Source organism: Haemorhous mexicanus, chromosome 2, assembly GCF_027477595.1.
Source record: "Haemorhous mexicanus isolate bHaeMex1 chromosome 2, bHaeMex1.pri, whole genome shotgun sequence".
NCBI classification, from domain to species: domain Eukaryota; kingdom Metazoa; phylum Chordata; class Aves; order Passeriformes; family Fringillidae; genus Haemorhous; species Haemorhous mexicanus.
Window position 1 is genome coordinate 101,651,766 of NC_082342.1, and position 24,658 is coordinate 101,676,423.

The 24,658-nt window shown below is 38.9% G+C and overlaps 1 protein-coding gene across 2 annotated transcripts in view; it reads right to left on the reverse strand.

Annotated features, from left to right (window-relative positions):
- ANOS1 (anosmin 1) overlaps positions 1 to 24,658 on the reverse strand; it is a 131,899-nt gene that overhangs the window by 102,933 nt on the left and 4,308 nt on the right. For both annotated transcript variants that reach the window (XM_059839726.1, XM_059839725.1), the window contains exon 2: positions 4,457 to 4,504. In XM_059839726.1, the coding sequence (XP_059695709.1) occupies positions 4,457 to 4,504 (48 nt within the window). The remainder of the gene's footprint in view (positions 1 to 4,456; positions 4,505 to 24,658) is intronic.

Sequence of the window (24,658 nt, forward strand, 5' to 3'; positions counted from 1 at the left end):
TTAATTTTCATTACCTAGACCAAATATAAATGGAACATCAGTACACAAACAATTCCATACCATGTAGTATCAATCCTAATGCCTATGGTCAAGGCAAGTGGAAACATTTATGTGGCTCCTGGGAATGTGGAGGCTGAAGAGTATATGTGAAATGCCTCTACACAAATACAGTTTGAATTCATTTACCTTGACCCAAAATGGCAACAGGGCCACAGCTTTCTAGCAGCACAGTGGCTTCCTCCTGTCTGCTGCCCACACTGCATGCACTGGTGTAAAGGCACCTCAGCTGGCCTGTCAGCCTGTTGCCTTCCAAAAGGAACAGCCCTTAATTCCTTTGAGATAATTCTCTGGTGTTCCCCTGTTGGTTTCTGTTACATTAGGAATCCCTGGCTTGGCTCCCTAAGACTGCAAGTGCATTCCAGTGTGGCCAGCACATTTCAGAGTCACTGGCAGAGGGTCCTCTTGCATGCTGTCCCTCCAACCTTCACTTCTCATCCCACAGGTCACCAGGCACAAACCTGATACTGTCCCCCTCCCCCATCACAACTAGTTTAAAGCTCTATCAATGGGCCCCTCTGGTTCCCAAGCAGCAACTCTCCTCCCTGAGAAAGGTGAGTCCTTACTGGTACAAGCATGCCTGGTGCTGCACAGATAGTGAGAAAACCCAAAATTTCGGTAGTGATACCAGCCACAGAACCATGCGGTAATAGACTCAGCCCATCTGTTTCTTCCAATGTTGCTGCCTTCAACTGGAGTATAGAGGAAATCCTAACTTGTGCCTCAGATCCCCTTACCAAACATTGCAAGGCCCTGAAGTCCTTTTTGATCATCCTTGGACTACATGTTGCCACTTCATCATCCCCTATGTGGAAAATCAGCAATGAGTAGTAGTCTCAGGACTGCTCCAGATTAGGAAGTTTCTGGGTGCATCCCTACCCAGGCCCCCAGGAAGGCAGCAGGCCTTCCTATGGGTAGGGCCTGACTGGACACAGCACTCCAGATGTGGAATCACCAGGGCTGAGCAGAGGGCAGGATCACCTCCCTGCTGGCAGTGCTCTCCCTAATGCACCCCAGGATCCCATGGACCTTCTTGTCCACAAGGACACACTGCTGGCTCATGGACAGATGGTTGTCCACCAGCACCCCCAGGTCCTTCTCCACAGAGCTGCTTTCCAGCAGGTCACTCCCAGCCTGTCCTGGCACAGAGGGTTGTTGTTCCCCATGTGCAGGACTTGCCTTTGCTGAATTCCAGGCAGTTCTTCCCTGCCCATCTCTCCACCCTGTCGAGGTCCTTCTGAAGGGCTGCACAGCACCCTGGGGTGCTGGCCACTCCTCTCAGCTTTGTCTTGTCACTGAACTTGCTGAGGAGGCATCTGCTCTCTCATCCAAGTCACTGATGAACAAGAGAAACAATACTGGGCCAGTTCTGAACCCTGGGGGATACCACAAGTGACAGGCCCCAGCCAGACCCTGTGCCTCATGACATCCCTCTGCAATCTGCCAGTCAGTCACTTCTCAATCCATCCAGTCCTTCCTTCCTGAGTTAGTTTATGAGGATATCATGAGAAAGGGTCAAAAGCCTTGCTGAAATTGAGGTAGAAAATATCCACTGCATTTCCCCATCCACCCAGGGAAGCTGTTTCATTGTAGAAGGCCATCAGGTTGGTCAAGGACCACTCCTGATAATCTACTTGTCATCCATGTGGAGATGGACTTCAGAGTGAGGCACTCCACCACTTTTCCAGGGATTGAGATGAGGCTGACTGGTTGGTAAGTTCCCTAGGTCTTCCTTCTTGCCTCTTCTGAAGGCTGGGGTGACATTTGTTTTCTTCCAGTCCTCAGGCACTTCCTCTGATTGCTGCAACCTTTCGAAGGTCTTTGGCCTACTTAGGGTGTTCACCCGGTCTCTCAGCACTTGTGGGTGCATCCCAGGAGAGCCTAACCAAGGGAAACCTTACAACAAACACTCCTTTACCCAGATCTGCTCTGTCAGAGACTGCTGAAGACTGGTCTCATCAGTAAAGACTGAAGCAAGAAGGCGTTCAGCAACCCTGCCTTCTCCTTGTCCTCTGTTACCACGGTCCCCATCCCATTAATTCCACATGTGTCTTGGCCTTCCTTGCCTCATTTCCACTCACTCTGACAACCTCTTTGTACTCATTCCAAGTGGCCTGACCCTGCTTCCATCTCCTGTGTATTTCCTGCTCACACTGGAGCAATGACACGAGTTCTCTATTTATCCACACATGTCTCTTGCCCACTTTGCCCAATTTCTGGCTCACCAGGATGCATCATTCTTGAGCCTTGCAGAAGTGATCCTTAAGATCAACTAGCTCTTCTGGACCCCTCCTCCCCACAGGATCCGTTCCCACAGGATTCTTCCAAGAAGACCCCTAAAGAGGCTAAAGCTTGCTCTCCTGAAGTCTGTGCTTACTTGCTGCCCTGCTTCCTTCTTGCCTAATACTGAATTCCACAATCTCATGGTCACTGCAGCCAAGGCTGCCCCCAACCTTTTTATCTCCAACAAGGCCTTCCATGTTAGTTGTAGTAAGGTTGAGCAACACACCATTCCTTGTGGAATCTTCCACCACCTGTCACACTCACACAAATCTCCTCCACCCAGGTGCTGAGAAGAAGTAAAAGAAATTTGCATTTTTAAAAGGTTAAGTGAATTCCCTGCATCACTTTGAAAATTTTAGCTACCTAAAGCAATTGTTTAACTTTGCATTGCAAAACACAGAAAATCAAAGCCATGCTGGAAAGACACCCTTATGGCTTAAGTGTAGCTCTGCTAACAATTTGGCCAAATTTGCACTTATTTATTTTCTAAATATGATAAAGTTGCTTTATTAAGGAAAATATATTACCTTCCTAAGAAATAATGAAAAACATAGGGTAGCATGACTGCAAAGCACATTTTAAGTAATTTAAAACTTAAAACTATCATTGTTTTGTAATACAATATCATATTAATTTCTAGCGTTCTTACACTGGTTTCAAGATACTGATTGAATTTTAAAGTAAAATTCATGTCAGCTTATATTCACCTTATGTGGATTCAATAAATTTGGGAGTGACTCAGAGAGATATTCTTATAACCTCTGCCCTGCTTTAAAACCTGGACTACTTTTCTTGTGTGATTCCTTCTTTGTTGGGCAGACACAAACCATTGGAAAACCCTTCCAATTACTTACCACAGTAGGCTTTGCAACTAAATTTTTACAAAACTGTATCAGGATCACTATGGAACAAGTGATGGATCACTATGGAACAAGGCCCTCATGCTTTCCTGCAAATTCAATCCAGTTATCATGAAACATGTACTTGGCACATCTGTTTGGGGTTTTCAAGAAGAATTTTAAGAATTACAAGATTCTATTGCAGAAGTGAAATTCTTAGCAGTGTAACATAGCTAATAGGAAATGTTCCATTCCATTATTTTCTTATATTGACACTGTTACACCCTGGATTTTAATACTGATAAAAGCAATGAATTTTTTTTTATTTACCTGCAACAAAACAGTCAAAAAACTGGCCTATTTCCAATCCCTTTTATGTCAACAGAAGCTAGATCAGCAAATGTGTAATCTCATTCTTTAAATGTACACAAGAAATCAACATGTGTTAAAATCAAGGGTTACCAGCAGCATTTAACATTGACTGCATTATTGAAACAATACAGAACAATGCTACTTAGATTTAATTCCATTTTTAGTACAACCTTCATGAATAAAAAGACCTAAATTATTGTCAAAACATATTTTTAGGACCTTTAGACAAATTTCCAGTGACTGCATCTTCCATGAGATTTATGAACAGTCAGCAAGAAATGTGCAATTCCATTTAAGCTAAACCCACTAACGCTCCCAAATTGTTGTTGCTTCCACCCAGGCACCGTAGAAAGATCCTTGCACAGGAGAATCAGTTCACAATTAGCCCATTTACCCTTTAGGTTTCCAGGGTTTAAATGCTAGAATGGGAAAGGGGCATCAGTAGAGTCACTGGGATTTGTGTCAAGAATACTTTCCAAGAAACTCAGGTTCAAGATAAAAGTTAAATACCCAATCTGAATGAAATGTTGAATGTTGAAATACCCTGGTACTGTTGGAGGAAGATTTTTAAGTTATTGACAGTTTTACTCCCTTCTGACCAAAAATACTGAAAAAAACCCACAAATGAGACACCAGTTTCTAGCCCGTGTAAACTTTCTTAAAATGACAGAATTATGTTGGTTAAACTATGGTTGATATGTATCCTCCAACATGGTTCCTTTGTCCTGAAAGAGTAAATCACTCGGTTGTGATTTTTGATATTTTATTACAGGTTGAGGTTTCCAAATAAAATATAAACAGACACTTCTGAAAACAGGCTAAGAAGAAAAGCACTTAATCTACAGACAAAAAAAACCCTGAAAGCAGATAGGTAATATATATGAGAGAGGAAAAAACAGACTTACCTTTGAACACTGTTTATGATTCTGGCACCAAGCAAGTGACCCATTGTTCTGAAAGACAAAAGAAATGCACGTGAATAGTAATGTTTCTTTCAGGGTAGACATATTCACCCAAACATATTTAATTGGAACACACCATCCAATTCTGCTTAGACAATGATGTTGTGCCACAACATAAGTGCCAACCCTGACTCCGGGTCCCTTTTGTGGAGTTAAAGGCTCACACAAGTGCAAATTGAACATTAAAAAGTTAGGAAAGCATTTCAGCAGGCAAGTTTGGTGGAAAACTGAACAAAGTCATCTTTCAGTCCATCTTTGTAAACGCTGTCTAGAATTTCTAAGTAGTAGACAAAAGGTAACACTTGCATTTAAGAAATTGCTATAGATTGGTAGTGATTCATGAAAAATTCATTAGTTGCATTTCAATATTGCACAACATTAAAAACAAATTGTCAAGCAAAGCTAATGAACAACATTTACATAAATGGAAAATTCAATTAAATGCAATATGAGTTTCCCATAAGACACCTGTGCCAGTTTTATTTTATATTTTTGATAATAAAGTGTGTTCCCAAGATAAGGAAACAGTATAGCTCTGATTTATCCTGACTGCAGCAAAACAACCAATACAGTATAACATGCAAAATAATAATTTAAGCTAAAGGAAAAGAAAAGATGAAGAGAAGAGAAAGAGAAGTATTAAACTGGCACAGGGACAAACAGCAACTTGTTGTTCTTCTAGAGATGTTTCTGAAACGTCAATTTTGGAAAAAAAAATTCACAGCTGAGAAGTGTATGTTTATTGTGGGAAAAGATGAAACAAAATAATGATTTACTTTCTGTATAGTAGAAGATTGAAACAACATCAGGAAGACCTAAATGACTGAACATGAGAAATGGGGTACAAACCCTGCAACACAACTGAAATCCAGGGTAAGGACATTATATGTATGTACTTCTTCCATCATTTATAAATCCATACTCTGGAAACAGAATGGCTGAAGATTCGGATAAATCTGTTGTTCAGAACTGGGCTACAACTGTCAGTCTCTGAGGGAGCAAAAGGACACCCTTTCATAGGAATTAGGCAAGGTATTCCCACAGGGAATGTGACTGCAGTACTCTGTCACTGTTGGCACCAACTATAGATCTGGAAATCAGTTTCCAAGGAGGAGGAATTCAAGTAGGCCAGAATGCAAAGTACTGATAGAGCAGCTCTATATCTTTTTCTCTTTCTCCTTTTTCAATTTTTTTCTTTTTTTATTAAAGAGTGATGCAAATAATGGAATGATATACACATGTTACATATGTTGGATTCCTCTGGCACAACCTTCTTCACAGTACTAGTATGGTCTATGCTTTGGATTTGTGCTGGAAGCAGTGTTGATAACACGGGGATGTTTTTGTTACTGCTGAGCACTGCTTACAACTGCTTACATACAGCACCAAGGCCTTTTCTGCTCCTCACCCCATCCCACCAGGGAGGGCTGGGGGTGCACAAGGAGTTGGGAGGGGACACAGCAGGGACAGGTGATCCCAACTGACCAAAGGGATATTCCATACAATATGGCATCCTACTCAACATATAATGCCAAAGGGAGGAGGAGGAAGGGATGGATATTTGGAGTGATGGTGTTTGTCTTCCCAAATCACCAAGGGCATGACCAAGGGCATGGCTGAACATCTGGGAAACAGTGAAATAATTCCTTGCTTTGCTTGTGCACACGGCTTTTCCTTTACCTATTAAACTGTCTTTATCACAACCCATGAGGTTCTTCTACTTTTACTGCTCTGATACTCTCCCCAGTCCCACCCACGGATCAACTCAGTGAGCACATGTCAAGCTTAGCTGCCAGCTGGCTCTTATAACTTTTAATGTATAAAACTCACACAACACAGATAAAGTAAAATTTATTCTGTCAATATAAAATTCAGAAGGAGAAACAGATACATTAGAATTATTTTAATGGAGAAAACCACAAGAGTTTTTCAATACTGCAGCATTGTGCTCCGATCTCAGCAAGGTTTGTAAGCTTGAAAAAAGTGATATGCTACCACAACTATGAAGCCTATGCTTTGAAGCTGAATCTCTCTTTGTGAATGTTTAAAAAGATTGTGTCTGTGCATGCCTTCATACAAGTGTGTAGTCACAAATGTTTCCAAGCAGCCAGTAGGTCAAGGGAAGGGATCGTCCTCTTTTAATGTGCTCTCACGAGCCATACATGGAGAACTGCAGGTAGTTCTGGGATCCTCAGGACAAGAAAGTACAGGACCTGTTGGAGAGGGTCCAGGGAAGGGCCACCAAAATAATCTGAGGATCAGAGCATCTTTCAATAAAGGCTGAGACACTTGGGGTTGTTCAGTCTGGAGAAGAGAATGTTCCAGAGAGACTTTATTGCAGTCTTTCATTATATAAAGGGGACTTGCAAGAAAGGCAGAGAGACCAAGGTCTGTAGGGACAGAACAAAGGGCAACAGATGAAAACAGAGTGGGCAGATTTAGATTGGATCATAAAAAGTTTCCTTCCTAGATAGGGGTGGTGAGATGCTGGAACAGGTTGCCCAGAGAACAAGTGCATGTTCCATCACTGGAACTGTTCAACAACCAACATGATCTCATGGAAGATGCCAAGGCAGGAAGGATGAACTAGATGATCTTTAAAGATCTCTTCCAATCACCATCATTTTGTGACTTCACCAATCTCCATAGTCAGAATTACAGAATGGTTTGGCATTCACCACAACTCTTAATCTGAACTTCAGAAAATTCATAGATGTCTTTTTTTCATATGAGCTGAAATGTTAACAATTTCTACTCCTATATTACCAAGGAAGCTATAGGGATAATAAATATAAAGATATATCCACTTTCTTTCACTCCTTTCCCCTTATTTGCAGTTATTTAGGAGCATTTTAAAACACTCAGTTCATACCATTTAATTTCAATATTTTATGAAAATTTATCTTCCAGCACATTACCATGCAATACCACTTAATTTTATAATACCATTTTTATCTGTCATTACAGTAAAATTTAGCTAAAACAGATTCACTAGCATAAGATTAGCTAACTATGAGCACCATCTCAGGTCCAACCCCTTTGAAAAGAGACATAAATAAAAGAAATAAAACTTTAGAACAGCTGTAAATAACATAAGCTAGTGGGAATTCTTTAGTACTACTCTCAATGCTGTATTAGGATTTATTATTTCCATTTACAAATCTAGCCAGCAGCGATGTTAAAACAATATTTTATGTGCTAGTTTCAATTTATCCCCCTTTCTTCTTCACATAAAATGTGACAGAAGTAGCTGATTGCAATAACAGATCAGTAGCAGCTCACCACTTTGTTTCAGTTACACTGCTACTTTCCACTGAACTAGAAAAAGCACCTCTGCTTTTAAATTAGATCTGTTACTTGAGACAATAAAGCCATAAATGCCCAGATGTGTGGTTCCCCTACCTAATTTCAACATCTACAACTGCTTTCATTTTTCTACTGAAACCTTTTAGTACTTGAGTTAAAAAGGAAGTCTATCAAAATGTAAAAATACTGTTTAGCAACTTCAACGTCATACAAACTAACATGATGTGAATGATCTTTCATTGTACAAGGAAAAACAAATTCTACAGGCTTCCTTTGAACAGCAAGGTATCAGAGCAAACTCTAAATGAAGGCTCTCCTCCACTCTGCATCTTAACACCTGGTTAATCACAAACATTCAGCTGTGATTATTGCTCATGCCAGTGTACCTGGCTGAAACCATAATTTCAAATAATCAGCAATTTGTGGTTTATCTGTAGCATTTTACATGCTCCCACATTCCATTCTCAGTTCCCTCATGTCTGTTTTTCTTCAAACTCCATTCTGACTTATGCCAGTGAGACTTTTGACTTTGTCTTTAGTGGTGGCTTCAATCTGCAGTGCAGAAATGGCCTCAAGGATGAGTTAAATACCATTTTTCCTACCCATTTATAAGCCTTGCACAGCCTATCTTCAGGGCAACCTAGAAGCATCCTAATTTGCACACTGAAGAGAGCAAACTGCACTCAATAGGGCAAACTCCAAGCATCCCATCTTCCCAGGCCTGACACATCACATGAAAGATGTCAGGCAGAAGAAACTAAAGCAGTCTCCAACAGCACATAGGAGATGGATTAGAGGAACTCAGGCCACCACCTGAGCCCCACACACTTTGAATCTGCCAGGAAGGAAATGGTAGACAAACTTCAAGAATCAGACCTTCAAAGACCAGGGCTGTTTGACATGTACAAAAAAAAGAGCTTAAAAAACCAAAAACAGGAGGGGGAAAAAAAACTAAAACAAAACAACAGATAAATATTACAAGACTCGTAGGATTACAAGATCATATTACAAGATTCATTCCAGCAAGTATTTGTGCACTTGATTTCCTTTGTTAACTGCAAATGCCCTTTGTCCAAAACAGTTAACACAAACATCTGTATTCTGTGCCTTGAAAAAAGGAAAGCTGTGCAGCTTCTCTTGTAAAGAAAAAAATACATTTAGAGAAGCAAGAAAGATGAATCTTCTTCTACCTACAGTAGACCCCATGGGGGGAAAAAAGTTAATAACATTCACAAGCAAGTATGAACTGATCTTTAATTGGAGCAATGTCAAAAAAGAAAAAAAAAAAAGTATCAAATTACTTAATCTGCATCTCTGTCCATAATTATGTTAGGAGATACAACCCTTGTTTTGAAATGCCAGACATGAGCTGTGAAAATTAACTAGCCACCTCATCTGCTATGACAGTAGCTGCATATCTATTATCAGTTTTGGAAGTCTCTTCCCCTCTGCCCAATCTTCAATCCACATTTGTGTGAAACCCCTGTCTCTCAGAAGTGGCCTCTCCTGACAACCTCACTGATTCTTTCAAAATGACAAAAGCATAGAAATAAACCTTTCAAATAACAGTACCCACTGAAGAAAAACAGAACATTTGAGTAGACAAATCAATACTGCTGCAATGATGAATTTAAAAAGAGGCTCCCAATATACATTTTCTGTACCCTTTCAAAAATCTCAACAACATGAAGTTAAAAGTAACAGTAAAGTATAACTTGTGTTTAACATGCATTTCCTGACTGCATGGTCACTGTGGCACAAATTAAAACAGGTACTTATCTATGTCAGTGTTGTGTGTCCCCAGGCACAGCTCTGAAATGTGGAACTAAGGTGTAAAATGGAATGAACAAAATCAAACTAGGCATCTCAGCTCCCAAATACAAAAGTATGCAGTTAGGAATGAATTTCAGATAAGTCTATACACTTAGTGGGGAGAGATATCAAAACCAATAGATAGGAAATGCCAAAGAGAAATTTATTTCTTAAAGCCCTTCTATCAAGATCAAACACAAACTTGTAGTAAATGCATGGGCAGGGGAACCACAAGTACCACCCCTCCTGGTCTATGGTATTTAGTCATGCTTTTGTATATAAATAACAGGAACAGATTTTTCTTTGAAACAATGCAGGAAAATGAAAAGAAGACACCCTGTTACACAACACTATGAACACCTACCCCAGAAGTCTTTCACCAAGTTACAGCAAATTTAGAGTGAAGACTAAAACCTGGCCAGTAAACCAAACCACTCTGTAGAAATGCAAAGGAGAAACATGGAGCTGCAGGTGGTGAAGGAGAAAGTTATGAAGTTCAGTAGTGAGGTCCATCTCAGGAACAAGACTGGCTCTTTCAAGGGCAACTTATGCAAACATATTTTTAGCATTGTTTCTACTACATGCTTGTCCGGCATATGTCAAGTCTGAAGACCATCCACTGGAGAAGCCATGGATAGAAGAAGAACAGTATGAGATGAAAATACCAAAAAAATACAACAAAATAGCAGTAATATTCTGAATAGTAATAGTAATATTCTGGTTCCTTGGCTTCGGTTCAGGAAAGAAAGGAAGGAAATACAAAGAACTGAAATGAGTACATTTTTCTCTTTATATAGTTTCTGATTTCATTGTACATTATATGTTACAGAAATAAGTCCTTAGTAAGGGATTTCTGTTGCCTTATAATGGTTCTAATAAAGAATGAAACTGAAAAAAGTGAGCATCAACTAATAATAAATTGAATGTTACTGTGTAGCTTTGAGCCATTCCCATCTGTCCTGTCAGTAGACCCCAGGAAGAGATCAGTGCCTTCCTCTCCACTTCCCCTTTTCAGATAGAGAGCAATGAGGTCACCCTTCAGCCTCCTCCTCTCCGAACTAGAAAAGCCCAAAGTCCTCAGCCACACTTCTCAGGATGTCTTCCAGCCCTGTCACTGGCTTTGTTGCCTTCCTCTGGGAGCATTCAAGGACTTTGGCATCCTCATTAAATTGTGGGGCCCAGAACTGCACACAGCACTCTTGGTGAGGCTGCACCAATGCTGAATGCAGTGGGACAATGACCATTTTGAGCAGCTGGTGGTGCTGTGTTTGAGGCACTCCAGGATGTGATTTTCCCTCTCAGCTGCTTTGGAACCCTGCTGATTCCTATTCAGCCTGATGCTGATCAGTCACCCCAGGGTTTTTCTGCAGGGCTGCTCTCCAACTCCTCCTCTGCCAGTTTATACTTGCACCCAGCATTATGCAGAATCCAACATTTTTTACTTGTTACATTTCATCCTATTAACCATTGCTCAATTCTCTGACCTATCTAGATCCCCATGCAAGGCCTCTCATCCCTCAAAAGAATCACCAGCACCTCCCAATTTGGTGTCATCAGCAAGCTTACACTAGTGGAGCATTCACCTGCTGCACCATGAGCACTGATAAATGCATTGAACAGAGCTGGCTCTAGAACCAAACCCTGAGGAATCACCAGGGATGACCAGACACCAGCCAGATGTGGCCCCAGTGATTACAACCCTTGAGCCCTGACCTTCAGCCAGTTCTCCCAGCACATCAGGAGCCCACTCATCCCACAGCTGTCCCTGGCATTCCCTGACCCTGGCTCATCTTTTGCCATGCCTGAGGCTGTTGATGACCCTGCTACCAGCACCCAGCTCTGCCCAGCCCTCGGAGAGGCCACAGCCTGCCATGAGGTCACCTCCAGCCCCTGGCTCTCCATGCCCTGGGAGCCAGCCCAGGCTGAGACTGAAACCACGAGACTGTGCTTTAAGGTCTAAAATAACATTTTCATTTATTCCTGATGTGTAAGTAATGTCCTTAGACTTTATTCTAGTTAGCAAAGGCACAAAGCAAAATTTCCACACCAAAACCACATACAGATCACCCAAACAAGAGAAAACAAAAAAAGTATATAAAACCTACCAGAACAAAACAAAAATAGCAACACAAAATATTGCATAGAGCTCAAATGTGAGAAAAAGGTAGGAGCTCAAACAGCACTTAGCACCATATTAGTCACACTGCTTAATGTATTATTATCAGATAACTTTAGGACTGTGTTATATAAACACATGTAGAAATTCAGCATTAAGCTTAACTATGTACATATATTTCCTCTGCCATCTTATAATGACATACAACTCTTAAAAAAAACAGAAAAAAAAACAGAAAAAAAACCCACCAAGCAACAGTATTCCCAAAAAAAAGACGCTGAGGGCAAGAACACATTTTGGAACAAACACCTGAAGTTATTCTGCTACTGTAGCTAACTACTGTGATTCCTCACAACTAAATCAAATGTACAATGCCCTTGGAGGAAGCCATTTTTATACCACAGATGTTTAAACCATAGAAAAGTCACTGCTGCCTACTGGTTAATCCAAAGTAATTAAGTTAAAGAGATGACTGAATGAAAGAAATACTTATAAAACTGATCATCCTAAAAATTCATTCTCTGAATTTGCAGCTATAAACCAAAATTAAATTATCATGGGCCACAGTGTGACTCATACTGCCACCTAATTTCAAACATCTGGATTTCACACCAGAAAATGGATATCACTAATAATTTTTTAGCAAGTCTTAGGTTTTCTTTTGGATTTATGTTGACATTGCCATCATCTGTAATGTGCTAGCTCCTATCACAAGATATGGTGGGTCCTCCTGTAGATGGATGGCTACAAATAGAACTATATTGACCTAAACTTTGTGTTGATATTTCCTAAACAGTTTATACAAAATCAACCTTTATTGCTGTTACAGACCAAAACATTAAAATATACAACTTCACATACACCAAAAAAAGAAAAAAAAGTTAGACCAGAGTAATTAAAAAAGAAATTAAGAAAATCACCATCCATCACCTATATCATGATACCCAACACTATTTGTTCTCTGTCTGTCATCATCAACAGGTTCCTAGAAAGACAATCATCAAAATCCAAAGGCCATTACCAATGAAACAGCAGAAGACTGGTACTTTTGAGAATAGACTATGCATTGTTTGCATTAAATTTGCATCTCTAAGTATGGGACACCTCTCCTCTTTTTAGAGCACTGTCTTCTCAAATACACAGAGAAACTCCTAGATAAACACAAGCTGTAAAAACAAATGAGCACAGAAATCCTTGTGTCTCCACACACTTGTGAGTTATGACTGCCTTCTTGTGGTTTCACAGACTTCACTCCTACCATTTCTAAGACTGATCTCAACTGAGGTCTTATTCTGTTTAGCAGAAGCTTTTACCAATCTGTAAAAGAATCCAGATGAAATAAACTTCACTCCTCCATGCAACAGGAGGAATTAAACACACTGGAAGATATTAAAGTTATATATTAAAGCTTCATCTATATTTGGGCCAAATTTTGAACACACTTTTTTGGGATTAAATAATCCAGTTGAAGTGAACAGAAACTAGTCTAACAGCATTCATATGGGAAACAAAAGATAGCCTGTCAACTACTTGTTCATAGGCTCTATTTCAAAATCCCCACCCTTTCAAAGTCCTAATGCACCTCTTCTGTTGTGTCATAAACTTGATTTGCTATACGTATGAAATGATGAGATAAAAAAGTACATGCTGACTCAAGGAAGTGCAGCCTTGGGAAATTAATATAAAAAAGAACAAAATGCATCCTAAAAACGTAATGCTTACTTACGTAAGATACAATATAAATGCAGACATATACAACCTACTCTGTATTTGAAAAAAATACAACTGGTTCTCAATATATTGTAGGATTCAATGCTTCAGAAATGTTTGCACACTGCTTTGATTTTATAACTGAAAACTACAGTCCATATTACTATTCTCAATAAGATGACTGGTTAGTTGGGTGACTCCCAAGAGCATGTGATGTGGTATGTTTATCACAGGCTGCATTTGCCTCCACTGCCTACCAACAGAGCACTCCAGAATCAGCTACCAGCTCCCTAGGAAGTCATGTGGACCACAGAAACACATCTATTGAGCAAAACACCTGGTCCTGATAGGCTTGATGTATGCACTACACATATTTCAACTCTCCCCTTTCCTTCAACTAATTCTAGTCTGGTCCCATGGACACAATGTCCATTAGTTGCTAAAGTACATTAGATATCTCTGGATTATCTCTCCCAGTTATGTTAATCCAGAAGAAATCCAGTGTATGAGCTCTTAGACTGGTCCATAATGTGAAAGAAAAGGTGATCATGATACTTAAGAGACTCACTTCCAAAACAAACTCTGATCCACATTAAAACACTAATGTGAAGTTGCATCTCAGACATTTCTAACATCTCCCAAACACACAAGAGTAGTAATTCAGTGCTTCCTATTAGACTAAATTTTCCTCTAAAACCACAGTTTCAGGGTCAGTCAGGGCAGCTTTCCTTTCCAGACTTGCAAAATGCTTAAGGTTCTGTTGTCTCACATCCTTAAGAAACTAACCACACACACACAAAAAATAACAACCACGCATTTTTATATCAACTAAAATGTCCATTATAAATAGGCTAGCCATAAACTACACAAACACGGAATAGTCCATGCATGTTGCATTGTCATGGAGTAATTTCTGATTCCAAAAACTGCTAAATGCTTTTTACTGCACCACATACTGGCCAAGTGAAGTTTCACTGCATTTTCTCCTATCCTGTCTGGCATGTATGAGAGGGACATTGTTATACACCACACTTGTAACTTTGGCTAGAGTACGGATACACACACCTGTCCCTCAAACTTAGCAGCTCTTCAGTAGCCATGTTACTATGGCTCAGTCAGGCACCATCAAATTACACACTCACATTCTTGGCCTTGACAGACTATTTATTTCCAATATAATTGAGTGAAATTCACATGATAAATTTCAGGAATGCATTTCCTTTCCCTTTGGCATGTGTTACCATTTTACTAAATATTTTAAGCCACAGTAGCAGCCACATCCCCACAAGCTGATGAATACATATATTTTCAGTTCCCTTTTAAAGGAACACAAAGGAAAATACGAATTCCATGGAGCACCTTTCTCAACATAAAATATTTGTGACAAGTATCTCCTTATTCCTATTGTCCTGATGTATTACTATAAAATTTTTCCTCTTTGAAGGCAATAAGCTCAATAAACATAATTGCCAATATGAACATTGTGCTTCATTATCTTTTAATATTTTTAAATCATGTAGTAAAGCATAATCTCAGCAGTAACACTTAGCACAAATACCAATCCTACAGATGAAATATGCAGTCTAATATTTGACCATAACTATTCACTGATAGCTCCAGAGACCCATTAATATTTGTAACTTTTTTTATACAAAATTATGTTTTGGGGGAATTATTAAAGTGCATAGAAAAGCTCTCAAAAGTAAAAAGTGTAAAACTTAACACAATCTTTGGAGGTCTAAGAGTTGTGTAAACAGTCCTTGGGGATTTTTGTTCCATTTTCCATGGAAGACCTGTCTCAGTGAGCGAAGTGCACCTCACCAGACCTGGGATTTTCTAGAAGCATTTGCAAAAGGGTTGTGGCCATTCAGGAATTAGAGATTTTGTCAAATAAAAAATGACCCTTGGACTTAAGCAGAATAGCCTATCTGCAACCTGAACCAAACCCAACACAATATTGATAGAAACCACACACACACAAAAAAAAGTCTTTCACCACAACAGTTAAAGCAGCATTTCAAAAGAAATAAAAAAGTATTATTGCCCTGATATATTTTAATTATTATTTTTATACATCTGCCTTCACTGTAGACGTTGCAGGGAGACAGAAAAGATGTAATGGGTGCAGTTTAATAAGGCCACAAATTATTGTTTCATCTCTAAAGCACAGCTCAACAAAAATCTTATCAGACAGGTTAACACTCTTCTCTCCTTTGATCCTTATTTTCGGTCCTTGGCCTGTCCCTTCCCAAACCAGCTCTCATTTCTGCAGAAGGCCAACACACAGAGCTGCCAAATTAAACCTGCCATACAGACGAGGGGATGCCAGTAGCATCTGCTCAGATACCACACATCCCATCACTTACTGAACATCCTCCTCAGTGTCACACGAGCAGAGGAAGCCATGATGCTCTTCTCCAGACCAGTCAGTGCTGCTGCCTTTTCCCAGCTCCCAGACCTGTAATCCCTGTTGGTGTTTATGTGCAGACCATTTTAAGGAATGGTAACAGATCCCACAACATCAGAAGCTGCGATGACATTGTGGTGGCAATGGATGAAAAACAGGCATCAAGGGAAGGAACACACTGCAGGGTGGGTGAGTCTTTCCCTTTCCACTTGAAATTTAACACATCTAAGTTGATCCTAGCTGAGACCCTTTGGCCCTGCAACACTGACAGTATATGCCTGAGAGAAACAGCCTTTTAATACAAGTTACAATAGATTCTTCCTGTTTTCTTAGGGGCTTTTCCCAGTTTAAGAACTGTATGCGACGAGAAATCTATATTCCATGGAACAATTGCTGCAGTCCAGTATTCTAGACCACCTTGCAAGCAACCTAAGACTGTGAAACGACAGATGAGAGAGAGAAGAAATCAACAATAAATTCTACTGATAACAATATACTAAAACTACTCATACCATTCAAAGTACAGGGGTATCAACTTGATCTTTCTTCACAGACAATCTTCAGTGGAAGATTTATGTTGTTTCATCACATTGCCATAAAATTTCCCACAAACATAAAAGCACTTTATATGTCAGGTTTTTAGAATACAGTCTTATAACTAACTAATGAAGACATACCATAAAAGGAAAATAAATCTCCCTTCAAGGCAGAACTGAAGCATTTGTCATTAACACATATGGTTACCAGAGATGTAGCTGTTATGCAGAACCAGCATTTGCTGACAGGTCCATCATGTTTCAGACCTTCCTGGCACCAGGTGAAAGAGCTAAAAATTAAATCAGGTTAATTTGCATTGAAGTTATTGAAAGGCTTGTAACATGAGAGATGTCAAAGCACAGCCTAAGTCCCTACCCAAGCCACAGAATTTTAAAACCTTCAGTTAATGTAAACAATTAGATATGGAATTTCACAGAATTCCACTGCAGGAATCACACCAGTTGTGAAGCAAATAAAAGCATTTGCTTTTATATCTTTAATCTAAATCAACAGCCACAAAAGAAAACCACTGTAATATATATCCTTAAGCTCATAAAATCTGGATGACTGCAGTTAATACCAGTTGTCAATAACTTGTACTATCAGCAGGCATTTCATATTAAGATTTTGTTTTTCTTTCTTAAATCACCTTTTTCTGCAGAACTGACAAATATTTCAGTTGTTCCTTTTTGGAAAGTTGCTGATACTGGTGGTATGCTCCAGGAATTCTGTCCGAATTATAAAGTTTCCTTCTATTTTACTAGCCTTGTCACCTGTGTAAAGCAACTATGAAAGAAAGACAGTGAAGGGGGTTCTGGTACTACAAGTAGATTGATAATATTCAAGTTTCTTTTTCATTGGACTGAGGAGCTCTGCTCAATTTACTTTCTCAGTGGGAAGTTCATGGGTGAGAACAAGTTAACTGAGGCTCGATCTATACCAGATGGATCTCCTAGGTATGACTAAGCATCTTAGAGGCATAAAAATTTGACATCTGCTCCTATTATTAAGAGAACAAGCCATGCCTGTTGATGAAACTTAAAGGGATACTCTGGAATCCCTGACAGCACCTGGATACTGCCCAGTTTCTGACTGTGACTCCATGTATCTCGTCTTGAAAAAAAAAAAAATTTCTGCTGTCTTTAGAGGTTCTTAGCTCTGGTTACATTAAATTGCTTCTACCTTCCCTTGTCATCTCAAAGAATCTCTTCTACAAATATTTAAAGATGCTTTACATCTAGCAGGTAACTGGCAATTCAGTTTTACTTTGTCCTAATGGCATTGTGCTATTTACTACCATTGAATTGAAAAGAAAGATGTCATGATACAACAAGATGGTATTTAACAAATTCAAGTTAATCACCTTTATAGATAAGAACAAGAAAGTTCTCTGCATGTTGTTTAAACTCTAAGCAGATATTTCTATTATATTTTCACTGGCCTAAGCTTCTTTCCACTGAAACCGATGGATGCATTACTATCAAATGTAGAGATATCAGACTTAGGCCAGTAACAAAAACTCCAGAAAAATTCTGTCTTAGCCTATTAATTATATAAATGGAAGAATCAATGAGTATCAGTTAGAAATCTGAAAGTAAACAACATGAGCCCACCCTACATTAATTTGTAAAGCTCTTCAGTTTTTAAAACTAACCAAGTCGTGTTTTCTATTCCAAAACAAAGGCAGCCAGCATATCCTTTAGGAAACTGTAAATGTACACTTTTTTACAATTTGGAAAACAGCTGAGGTTAAATGTAACTTTCAAGTTTAGTTCACACCACTGCTCTTTTTTTTCTACGTAAGCACAGTTTTGAACATGGGAAGAAGACTTGAAATAATTATTGCTTGCTGTTCCACATCAATTGCCACTGAAAATCCTGGCTTTGATGCTGTCCAGTGCTCAAATGCATGGGTGTGAATCTATGAATAATCCAAATCTTTTACAAGATGAACTAATATGCTGCATGTGCAGCACGTGTGCATTTCTACTCCACTTGGTCAGTGAGGAGCCACTGGACAGAAAACCCATGAAACTTACCAGAAAGCTACTGTCGTTCACATTGTGTATTCAACTTTTTAACTCAAAGAAAAAATCCAGCAATAAGCTCCTAGCTGTAAAAATCTACATCTTCTTTTCTTTATCTATCCTGACAAACATGTCCCATAGCTGCTACTAAGTAGTATATGAAGTGACACACTCTTCATTAATTGGATTATTTTTACCTCTTTGTGTCAGTTTGTCTAAACCCAAATGTTTCTTCCACCTACTGCATATCCAGACTGACCAATGTTTGGCTAATTCTTGATCTCAGTTCATAGTTGCATAGAAGGAAATTTCAAAACAGAAGAAAGCCTCAAGCTCTTTTAGTTCCAGTTCCCCTCCCAAAATTGTTAGGTACAAATTAAATGTCAACATAAAATACACTCTGTAACTAATTAAAATGGGGGCAGATAATGGTGTGATTCATTATTGTCTAGTCGTAGTTACACATTAACATGATTTTATCATTGTCAAAGGAGCTACAACCATCACCTAATCAAAAAGAAAAAAAAGTCACACAGTTGAAATAGCTTATATATAGGGACACAAATTCTGGGGAAGAGAATGACAAATAGTCACTGTATCAAGACATCATCATCATAATAATATATTGTTATCACCCCTTCCTCACTATTTGCTGCTTCACATATCTGTTCAGCCATGTGCTAAATTCAAAGGAAACCCAAAGTCTTACAGCACCAAGGTCAAAAAAATGAATTTGTAGTGTATAGGTCCAAAAATGCCCTGAGGCCTGACTGGAATGTTCCAGTCATTAGCAGTTAAAAAACACAATCAGTTAAATACAAATGACGTATTGCTCTATGCTCATGGCCTAAATCACTAGCTGAGAAATCACATCCATGTACTGAAATTGCTTTTCCTTTTTTTTTTAATATAAATTACTGTGAAGATAGCTTCCCTAAAGAGTAACATATTAAAAAAGGAAAACAGAACTATGCTTCTAAATTCTCATAAGAATGGCAAGGAAAGTTGAACTATGTTTGCACTAGACTAAATGAGTACATGATTCTCATCCAATCTTCACCATCAGCCTCAATTTCTGACTGTCTGGACACAAGACATTTGCTCCAAAGCAATCTTTTTTCCCCTCATATTATCTTATTACAGGATCCATGACAGCTAGATTGCAGCCCTCACAGGCAGAAAAAACAGGCTTCACTACCTTGGCCAGGTTTGCAGTTTCAGCTGTGACCACTTGAGGAATTACAGTGGCAGCAGTTTGTCTGAGTTCTGACAAAAAATACATCATCAGCTAGAACTTTGTTGTGAATTTTCATAGCGGCCCTTCCAGTAACTGACTTCTTCAATGAAGACAAAAGGGTTTTCAAAACATGCCTACTATGTTTCAAAAATGAAAAATCTTTTAAATTTTTTAAACCAAGTAAAATTTCAAGCACCTGAGAAAGGACAGAAATAAAACATGTTCACAAGAAACAGTTACAAACAACTCTTCCTACAGACCCATTACATCTGTTCTCTGCTTCCATAATTCCTTAATTTCAATTAACTGTGTCACAGGAAATTTTACACTGCCCTCTACTCTCACATAATTTCTCCTTCCAGTATTATAAGCCTGCTAAAGTCCACCTATCTCCACCTTTCTCCATTCTGAGACTCTGTCCCTTTTCTCACTTTTCCTACAAGTTCTGAAGACGTGCTCCTCAGCAATCTAACTGCCCACCAGGGGAGTTCTGTCCTTTGCAAGCTTGAGACAAGTCTCTTCTTTTTTAGAGGAAAGTAATTACATGTGTGTGTACATAACTCTGATGTCACATCTCTTTGACAGTCTAGAGAGACGCATTGGTGAAAATGTTATTCACAGAAGACAACAGAAATGCAATTAAAACTTTAGACTGGGGTTGCTCCCCAAATCTGGAAACATCTGATATTCTTTTCAGTGGATAGAATGTGTGATTCTTTTTAATCAGAGAAGAAAAGAACAATACTCTACTTTCAAGTTTAAAGGGTCCACTTACCTTTCAACACCCCCAGTTCTCCATCTCTGTGTCCTGTGACCTCTTGGTCATTAAAAGACTGAAAACCAGATACAACTGGAGCTGGGACACCCAGTTCACAGCACTCTACTTTGTTGACTACATGGACCTAGTGTTCACACGTGGACCTGATCCAGCTGAAATCAACAGAAGGCTTTTCATGAACTTCAAAGGTTTCTGAAGTATAAAGCCTTATAAAGCTCAGCTGTGGGAGAGATCAAAAAATGAAGATTCTTGGTGTAAACTCCTAGGCAAGGAGTTTAGTGCAAGGTTTACATTTGTTAGGCACCAGCTACTAAATATCAATACAGATGTGTCTATCTTCTGTAGGATACTCCTGATACTCAGTCATTATTCCTACTTTCAATCTTTAAAGACATGGGTGCTAAATTACACCACTCTCTTTTTCTGTTTACAAAAGTTGGCTCTGTACTTCAATCCAGCTAGTCAGAGAAAAAATTCAAACAGAATGGCCAGTGGAGATGCAGGTCAGAGTGTCAATAACAATCTCTATCAGTAAATACAAATTCAGCACTCAAGAAGATGCTCTTTACAAAATGACAAATGATGAGCATCTGGAAAATCAGTCTGCTTTTCAAGCTGTCTCAGAAATCTAACGTTTTGGGGTTTTTTCCTTATACAACACTTATTAAATCAAATACATTTAAATTAGTTTTAGAGCACTAATTAATCACAGAGACAACCCATTTTCAGACAATAAATAATGCTTTAGTGATAGTTTTATTAGGAACACTACCCATCTGAAAAACCTTTTGCTCTGTATTAAGTGGCTATATCTTCCAATGCAAAAGTATTTATATTTTAGAACTGACAGTCTTTTTCTTTTAGAAGTTTTCTAATGCTTTTCAAAAGCAGCATTTCCTCCGCTTCACCAGCATGACTGTGACATTTAAACTATTCTTTGCCAATATCCTCTACAAATAAAATGTCTGCTTTAAAACCTATTAGTAATTCCTGTTGCGTTTATTGCACCTGGTAACCAGCACACTTAGCAAATTTTAATTTTACAAACATAAGCATAAAGAATTTTTTTTTCTTAACATTTAAGAATACACAAGTAAACGTGAGAAAAATATCTTGGCAACTCCCATTGCTCAGTACAATTGCTCACCATCCACTTACATTTTCATACAGTTCACTTGATTGCATTTAAACTTACACTTGAGACACCGACAAGTATTTTAATTTAGGAAAGCAATGAGCAAGTCTGAGTCATCAAAGCCACTAGAAAACAACGACCAGGCCGTGCAAACCCCTGCACTCATATCAACTATGCGAGCATCCATTGAGGGCAAAGAGATTTGGGTCTGGCTATGAGAAAGTTAAAATTCCCACTTAGGGAGGTTCAAATTAGAAATCAGGGAGGTTCATACCAGACCAGGTTACAACAGCAAAGACTAACTATGCCTCAATCACACAATATGGTGAATAATGCAGCTGTTTTCACTAGATGTAACCATTGTTAGTCAAAACAAACCTTTCATTTTCACAGGTTTTACCCAAGATTCTCTTAGATCTGTGCACATTTTGTTCATGACAGCAGATCCTGATAATCAGGGCACACCAAATGCCAGAATAATTATCCAGATCATATGCAATATGAACATTAAAAACAGAAGAAGGATTGGGCCTTTTAATGGGTTTTGAGAAAAACAAAGTAATGACAAATGCTACAATTTTTCTGTGGAAATAAATTAGGAGCAGTGTGCTTTGTAAGACATATGAAAGTCAGAATTACTTAACAAAAGGGCTATTTTTGGAAAAGAGATGAGTACTGAAACAGTAACAAAAGCAGATGGCACACATCCTCACATTTAGAAAAGGTTGCGAACATGTCCCAAGAGAACTAAGTAAACTCAGTGCCTGGGCAGCCTGTCCACTGGAACTGAAATATTCTGGGAATAGAACACTACATATCTACCATATCTCACTGCAGAAGTACCACATATCTTTTAAAAAGATTTAATAAAAAACAATGTATAGTTTCAGAATTATTTGAGACGGTTACAATAAATGATTTCTTCATGATTTCCAGCATCTCTACAGCAGAGCATAGAGAGACACAAGCATCCTGGACTTTCAGCCTGGCCACAACTTTCCCAGCTGGGACCCACTGCAGATTATTGCAGGTGCAGTCTCTTCAGAGTTACAGGCAATTTGAAGGCAGATGTGCTGGCCTTGAGACAAAACTAGCTTCCTGACTTGTAGGTGAAATCTGGTATTGCTTATCTAGAGGTAATCACTTGCACATTATTTGCTTGCAGATATAAAATCTGAGAACCTTTTATTACTTACTTAAAAGAATTGCCTGTTTTTCTTCAAAAACTTTAGTTGTCCTGAAAGGCAAAAGTCCTTCTACAACACTAAAAACAACCTCCTACCACCATATAGTTATCAGTCATTCAATATAACAAACTTCTATGGCCTTACTCTTCCCTTTTACAGCTACTAATCATTATGCAACATATGGCTCTATTAGCTTAAAACAATATTTTTCCATACTTTCAAAAACAATTTTGAGTTAGCCTTGGCTCATCTAGCTTAGTACTAATTCCTAAGTACTAAATCATAGTATATTACTATTAGATTTCCACTAAATCACATTTACAAGAGGTAATTTCCCTCTAATTTCCTTCCATATATCACAAAACTGGCTTACCACTTTAAGGATGTCTATGTTGTATCAAAATTTTCAGCTACAATTCCTCCACTTCACAAACAACACAAACACAGAACCCTTATGTGACCAAGGTCATCCACGGTGTTGCCTGAATGTTAAAACTCATTAAAATGGACACTGGTTAGAAACAATGTCTCATGAGCCTGTTCAAGCAGCAGTCACAATGCTGGATCACACAACATGTAGACACCTCCAGGTACCTGGACTTTCCCCTGATGAATGAAGAAATGGATTTTCTAAGATTCAATTTACTACTGAAGATTACCCCCCTCAAAAAAAATTTAAAACTATAGTGAGATGTACCAATATCTAAAAGGATGGAAAAAAATTATTTAGCATTAGCATTGTGGTTTTTAATGCATAAAGGATCATATATGAGCTCATGTAAGAAAATCTAAATCATGGAAATGAATTTAAAAGCAAGAAACATTATTTAGCAGGCATTATATCCTTAAAATGTAGCCAATCCTGTTCTCTCTTCTAGTCACTCCTCCACACCTGGTGTCCAGTACTAGGTCCATACCTACCTCCATACCTAGGTCCAGTATTGGGCCCCCCATGACATGGAAAGAGATGGACTTAGTGAAGGGAGCCCAGAAAAGGGACAGTAATATCTCTCACATGAGAAGAGGCTAAGAGAACTGGGAATGTTTAGTCTGGCATAGAAAAACCTCATCAGTGATTGTAAGTACCTGAGGGGAGAGAGTAAAGAAATGGAAGCCAGACTCTTCTCAGTGAAGCCCAGTAACACAACAAGAGGCGATGGCCAAATCTGAAACATGGGAAACTTAAACTGAACATGAGAAAACACCTTTTTTGTTACTGTGAGGGTGGTTAAATGCTAGAACAAGTTGCCAGGAGGTGCTGTTCAGCCTCAGCATATACTCTGTAAGCATATGGCTGTAACCTCTCCAGTGACACCACAAAAACACCACACCACACCACAACCACAGGCAATCTTACTGGCAACTACCCCAAATTCTTAGGACATGTTCTACCACCCTGTCAGCTTTTGACCCAGTAAACAAGACTGACCAGTCCTGTGTCTTAAGTAAATTATCAAGTTGCACATATTACACAGGAAGACACTTGAGCTTGAGAGGTCTATAACAGATCCCAGCTAAGACAAAGATCGATGAGTCCACAAGAAAAAAGTAAAGTTTTCTCACCGTAACATTGTTAGCCTAAGTAGTTACAGTGATGTTCAAGCTGTTATTCACAAAGAAAATTTTAATCAAGCCAGTTTTAAAACATGTCTCTAATGGATGGCATTAGAGATTAAAATCCAAATTGTTTTTTCACTCAACTTGCAAACAAAACACTAAAAACGTTACTGCCATGTCTGGTCCCCCAAAATAAAACAAGTTCATCCACAACTAATATCACAAACGGGAAAGGCTACACCCACAGATAGCAATGCAAGGAGTTTAGTCTCACTCCACTAAAACCAGCAGGTTATGCAGAAAAGCTCTACCAAAACTAATCTGAGCATTCAGGCC